The sequence below is a fragment of the Etheostoma spectabile genome, chromosome 23 (genome assembly GCF_008692095.1).
Source record: "Etheostoma spectabile isolate EspeVRDwgs_2016 chromosome 23, UIUC_Espe_1.0, whole genome shotgun sequence".
NCBI lineage: Eukaryota > Metazoa > Chordata > Actinopteri > Perciformes > Percidae > Etheostoma > Etheostoma spectabile.
In genome coordinates, this window is record NC_045755.1 from 3,525,784 (window position 1) to 3,532,251 (window position 6,468).

At 41.2% G+C, this 6,468-nt stretch overlaps 1 protein-coding gene across 16 annotated transcripts in view; it reads left to right on the forward strand.

The window, feature by feature from the left end:
* The window catches only part of il15ra (interleukin 15 receptor subunit alpha), a 12,912-nt gene that overhangs the window by 1,653 nt on the left and 4,791 nt on the right, over positions 1 to 6,468 (forward strand). For 2 of the 16 annotated variants that reach the window (XM_032504694.1, XM_032504695.1), the window contains exons 3-7: positions 164 to 193; positions 2,405 to 2,455; positions 2,550 to 2,585; positions 4,087 to 4,167; positions 6,206 to 6,328. In XM_032504694.1, the coding sequence (XP_032360585.1) occupies positions 164 to 193; positions 2,405 to 2,455; positions 2,550 to 2,585; positions 4,087 to 4,167; positions 6,206 to 6,328 (321 nt within the window). The remainder of the gene's footprint in view (positions 1 to 163; positions 194 to 2,404; positions 2,456 to 2,549; positions 2,586 to 4,086; positions 4,168 to 6,205; positions 6,329 to 6,468) is intronic. The other 14 variants (XM_032504696.1, XM_032504697.1, XM_032504701.1 and 11 more) reach the window with 9 other exon arrangements.

The following is a 6,468-nucleotide window of genomic DNA, read 5'->3' on the forward strand; positions in this document are numbered from 1 at the left end:
CCACATGGCATTGTTTTGTCATTGATTACATCCCACTTTGCAACACAGTCATACAACAGATAGCTATTTCTTGATATTGTTTGATTTCAATACCGATGGATCTAACACCAAGATTCTTTTGTTTTTTGGACAATTCCCCTTCCAACCTGTGGACGGACCAAAGAGGAAAAGTGCTTTGGTGCCTACTGTAAAGGTAAAGGTAAAGGTAAAGGTAGCTAATGCTAATGTAATTCTTAGTGGGTAACAAAAGATTACCATCACTACAGACCCATCTCACCCCGGACACAACCTGTTCCAGCTTCTCCCCTGGTAGGCGCTACAGAGCACTGTACGCCAAAACCAACAGATTCAGGAACAGTTCTTCCCACAAGCCATCTCTCTGATAAACAGCTTTTAACCCACCGTGTCAGGTTCAGTTCTGGTCAATAAACACTGTAAACTGTCTATACAGCACCTGTATTATTCCATATTAGTTAGATTATCATATTCCCACTCTCACATCTACATTATTATTTTCATTTTCATTTTCAGAACTGTTCATATGCTCATACTGTTATTGTAAATAATAACATAATACTATTTATCCCAGTACCTTGCACTATGCACATTTAAATAATTGTATTGATCTCTTCATTGCACGTGCCTCTAATTGTTTCTGTTTAGAGTATGTTATATTGTGTATATATTGTGTGTATATTTCTGTTGGTTGATATGTAGGTGGAAGACAGTGTGAGTACGATGCTCCAAAGACAAATCCTCGTATGTGTCCTCATACTTGGCGAAGAAAGTGATTCTGATTCTGATTCGACATCGGTCTCCACGTTTGGTTATTTTTAGAATGATGTATCGACCACTCTGGGCTAACGTTAACTGTATGGAAGAGACTAATGGTAATTTAGCCAGCCAGCACACCCTCGTCTGCTGCCTCAGTCTCCCAGCGCTGTGAGGTTCAGTCAGGATGGGCGACAACAGCCAGGCACACATCCACAGTCAGCCCCCAGCCAGCTAGCAACATCACATATCATTACAGCCTGGAGACAATCCACAGTCGGCCCCAGCCAGCTAGCCCCATCCACTATCATACAGCCCCGGACACATCCACAGTCAGCCCCAGCCAGCTAGCAGCCAACCACTATCATTACAGCCCCAGCCGGAGACACATCACCAGTCAGCCCCAGCCAGCTAGCAGCCATACATCTCATTACAGCCCGGAGACACATCCACAGTCAGCCCCAGCCAGCTAGCAGCCAACCACTATCATTACAGCCCCAGCCCGGAGACACATCACAGTCAGCCCCCAGCAGCTAGCAGCCATCCACATCATTACAGCCGGAGACACATCCACGTCAGTCCCCCAGCCAGCTAGCAGCAAACATACATTACAGCCCCAGCCCGGAGACACTCACAGTCAGCCCCCAGCCAGCTAGCAGCAACCATATATTACAGCCCCAGCGGAGACACATCCATAGTCAGCCCCAGCCAGCTAGCAGCCATCCACTACATTACAGCCCCGGAGACACATCCACAGTCAGCCCCAGCCAGCTAGCAGACATCCCTTCATTACAGCCCGGAGACAATACCACACAGTCAGCCCCAGCCAGCTAGCAGCCATCCACTATCATTACGCCCGGCCCAGAGACACATCCACAGTCAGTCCTCAGCCAGCTAGCAGCCAACATCATTACAGCCCCGGAGACACATCCACAGTCAGCCCCAGAACAGCTAGCAGCCATCCACTATCATTACAGCCCAGGCCAGAGACACATCCACAGTCAGCCCCAGCCAGCTAGCAGCATACCACTATCATTACAGCCCCGGAGACCCATCCACAGTCAGCCCCCAGACCAGCTAGCAGCCATCCACTATCATTACAGCCCAGGCCCGGGGACACATCCACAGTCAGCCCCTATACAGCTAGCAACCATCCACTATCATTACAGCCCCGGGGAAACATCCACAATCAGCCCCCAGCCAGCTAGCAAGTGAACGCATGCTGGAAGAACCCGTTATATTTTGGAGTGGATCCAAATCACAGGCAGATACACAAATCATTTTTCACTTTTCTTAAAATGGCAAGATAGAGATGGCCTCAATGTCATAGTTCTCTCCCACTACCTCTGTTCACCAATTGGATCGCTAAAGGTTTGACCGGAGAAAAACACGCAAATATACCGCAATCCCAAACGTAGTACTGAAGGAAAATGAAAATTGAGTTGAAGTACGTAGGAGGGCGGAGCCAGGCTACCTCACATTCCTAACCGGAAAACAAACCCGGGCCGCAGCGGTGACAGCACCAAATCCAAGCCACTAGACCATCATGGAGCCTAGAACTTTATCAAAAAATGTATTTATAGTTAATTCATAATGTCAAGTTTCACATGATGAACAAATCCTTGTGTTTCAGCTGACCCAAACAGACCACCCCCAACACAACCACCAACGAGCACAGTAACAAGTAAGTTTCAAAATTTGTACTATTTTGGTTTTAATATGTGTTGGAGAGAAGTGTTTTTTTCTCAACATGTATGATTAATGGTCTGATCTTGCAGATATTCCCACTGGCACCACCATTGTCACTTCAGTCAGTAAGTTTGGTATTTGCATGAATTCTGAAGATAGAAAAATACTACAATAATACTATCAAACTAAAAATATCTAACTACTAATTATGAAACAAATTACTGCATATGTCTAAATCATCTGTGTTAGTAGTTGTTGTACTAGTGGTTACTTTGTTGCATGTCAAAAATTGTGTTAGGATAACCAAAAGATTCTAGGATCCAATTCAGTGCATGACAAAATGTAGGAAGTGTGTCACTGCAAAGACTGGAAAATATGGATTGACCCCCAAGACATTTCAAGAGATTTATAATTGTGTGCTGCCATTAAGAGAGCTAAATGGTTATTTGGCTTTGACATACTGTTTTCCTTGCATATCTTTGCAATGAACCTGGGCACGTAGATACCTGTTTTTATGTGTGGATTCTTCTTGCATGCGTATTCATTCCATGCAAGAACTTGTTATAGCAGGAGAATCACAGGTGTAACTAATAATGATGGTATTAGTGTCAGGGAGACCCAGAACCCATGCCCAAAACACCTACATGGAATTCAGCCATCATTAATTACATAAGTCAAGATGTTCCTTCAGAAAATTACTCTGCAATTCCCATTTAGTTTTGTGTGGCATTTTTGCATAGTTTAGTGATAGTGGAGCAATTAGCTGCTAAAGAGGCTGATATTTCCCACACAGGTTGGTGGAGACCAAAACAGAGCTAAAAGGAGCTTAAATACTAGACTTACATTTGTAAAGGTGACAGGAAACACAACTCAAAGGGAATGCTAATGTTGCTCCGTGTCTGCTGGATTTGTTTTTAAGCAACTGATAAGGTGGTAAAATGCCGATGGTCTGTTTCTTTTAGCTAGATTATTCTGCTGCCCCCAAGTCACCAAAATAAAATCCGATAATACTGCTTAAAAAAGTCCTAATATACAAAAAAGGACTTTGTTAGTACATGTTGACATGTCACAGTACGAAAAGCACAGGTGTAATCATTAATCACTGTGGTAGTGACTACAGTGATGACTAACAGCTAAATAGAACGGTCTGATTGTAACTTCCTCTCATAGAAGTAGTAGTAGTAGTATAGTAGTCGTACTAGTAGCTTTAATGATTGTTAATATGCAGTAGCAGCTGAGTTTTGGTTGTCGTAGCAGCACTCGTACTATTACAAGAAATAGTAACAGAGGTTGTAGTAATACTATTCTCTGATTCTAATACTATTAAACAGTGCAAGGAACCAACACAAAACCTTGCATGTGTTTTTCTAATGTTTGTTAATTTCTATGTAGCATTTTATTTCAGAGTAAATATCATAACCAGTGTGTGTGGAAAATGTACTTCTGTACCACACAGTCACTTGAGAACTTTCCATGCATGAAAGACATTTGTACACCTGGACTTCCCGAACCACAGTAGAACAAAGTTGGTTTTCTTCAACAGTAGTTTTACAAATAGTTGTGATGGTAGAAGAAGCAACAGCTCTTAGCAGTATTATTAGAAGTAAATGTATTTTTTTAAATCAGCAGCTTCCACATGCCAGCCGATGATCCAGAGTACAAGCACCGCAGCACCTGGTCTACAGGCCCAGACAGATCACTCACAGGGTAAATAGCATGAAGTACTGTATGCACTAGTAAGGGTGATTATCTTAGTGGGGTGGCACAGGGCTAGACCAATAATTGGTAGGTGGGTGGTGGGGGGGGTTACAAAAATCTAATTACAAAAATAGGAAATATTGGATAGGATAGAACAACACAATGTAATTCTGCTAAAATAAAACATATAAAATATCACATCACAAAAAATATCACATTTGTTATTAATTTCACTTGTTATAATTTTAAACAAGCTAGTACATGTTGGAACAGGCCGTTGCTTGGCCTGTGGTATTGCTCCTTGTAGCTTTCTCCAGAAACAATGTGTACCCCAAAATGACTTACAGAAGGACCCTAAACCACTGACTACATGACTTTTTTTCAGATCGAATGATTGTAGTTGGTCCCCACTTCTTTAACAGGTTTTGTCTTTAAGCTTTCGAAGTGTTATTTATCATCTGCTCAAGCTTGTCCAATGTTTTCGACACAGATAGGGAAATAAAAATGGTCCAAAATATTATAGAGTGTGACATTTTTCTAAAGGACGACCCCTAAACCCCCCGCCTAATTTGTGCACCCAAGTCTTCCACGAACTTAGGGAAAATGGTTTTAATATATTCAGAAACATGCACTTGACCTTTTTCTTTCTCAAAAGAAAGTGCTGTTTATCTGGGGTGCTTTTTTAAGCTTTTATAATGAAAATATATATTCCCGTCTGAGCACAGCTTCACTGTCAAACACATATAATTATTGAATATAGAAATCAAAACATCAAGTCGAGCAATTAGACTTTAGACCTCCCATAACACCATAGAACTTCCCCAGTTAATGACTTACATCAAGAGTCCTTTTCCCTGGAATGTTATGTTCAAATGTGCAGCTCGGTTGATTAATTTAGAAATAGATTATATAGAGTATATGTATATAAAGGTCATTTGGAAAGCACTCCATTTAATAATTTTTATTGCCATAGGGAAAGTGTGTTTCACCGGCAATCTAATTCCAGTAACCAAAAGAATTGAAATGATGTATTGCCATGTGCAAAATAATCAGATTATTAGTGAAACTATGTCCCTCTCTCCTTGGTGCCGTCAGTTATTGTAAATAAATACTTAAAACTAGTAGCATAGAAAACAAATATTATGGCATAATTTCCTTTGCTGTAGCCTGCTCTGCACTGGTAAACCTAGTGCATACCAGAGAAGACCATGGCCTCTGTGTGAACTCATTATTTTGTAGAAATCTGTTGAGGGTTAAACAATTGCGTGAGTGTGAGGGAATTTAAATATATTGGTGATATATTTAAGGTTTTGTTAAAAAAAAAAAAAACCTTTTGACCAAATAGTTATGAGAAGTCCATTTTTTCACTTGAGGCCCTGCCCCCCAAAATGTCACGTCCCTGAATATATTGCATGTAAGACAGACATTACCCGGTTACTGGAAATAAATAAGAAGGCCCAGCCAAAATACTTGGAAACATCATTTGGCCAAATAATAGTTGTTGGGAATTATCCAGCTGAAGGGTCTGATAACATTGGAGAAGGATAATTTATCATATTACGTATAGCAAGTCAAGCCGACCCATTAGAAGATTAGAAAACGGAGCCAAAATGTTATCTGAGGATTCTTCTCGAGAAAAAACTAACAAATCTGCAAACCTCTCCCCCCTTTTTTTGAGTCTCTTTGTGTTTCCAAGCTGGTTCCACTGTCCCTCTTCTTCATTAAGTATTTTGCTGTGTGTGTGTGGTGGTTTCAGCCTGGTCCCTCATATCATATTTTTTTTGTTTTTTTTCAAGCATACACAAATCTGTAAAATAACAAAAACAGCACATAAATGGAACCAGTTATTGTTCAAATAAATTTGGGTTCTAAAAGGATAGAAAAACAGCACAGAAACCTGGAAGACATGTCATGCTATGACATGGGAATGTCATGTGATCAATCATCCTTAATGCACTGCCTTTATCTGCCAATGGTAAACTGTTGAAATAAAACGGATTGACAAGCCAAGCTACAGGGTAATCACATTCCTTTCTTTCTTTCACAGCCCCAATTATAGAGACAGAGACGACAGAGACGAAAGGGACGACAGGGACGCAACGGACAACATCCACCTCAACCACCACTGAGCCTTCAAGCAACAGCACCATCCCTGCAGGAACTGCCCTCCGTAAGCCTCCACACAAGCTGTTGTTCCCATTTATACGGAGGAGAATCAGGGCCACTGGTGAAAAATATATTTCAGTTCTGACTTTATTCTCAGAATTCTGACTTTAAACTCAAAATTCTGACTTTAAACTCAGAATTCTG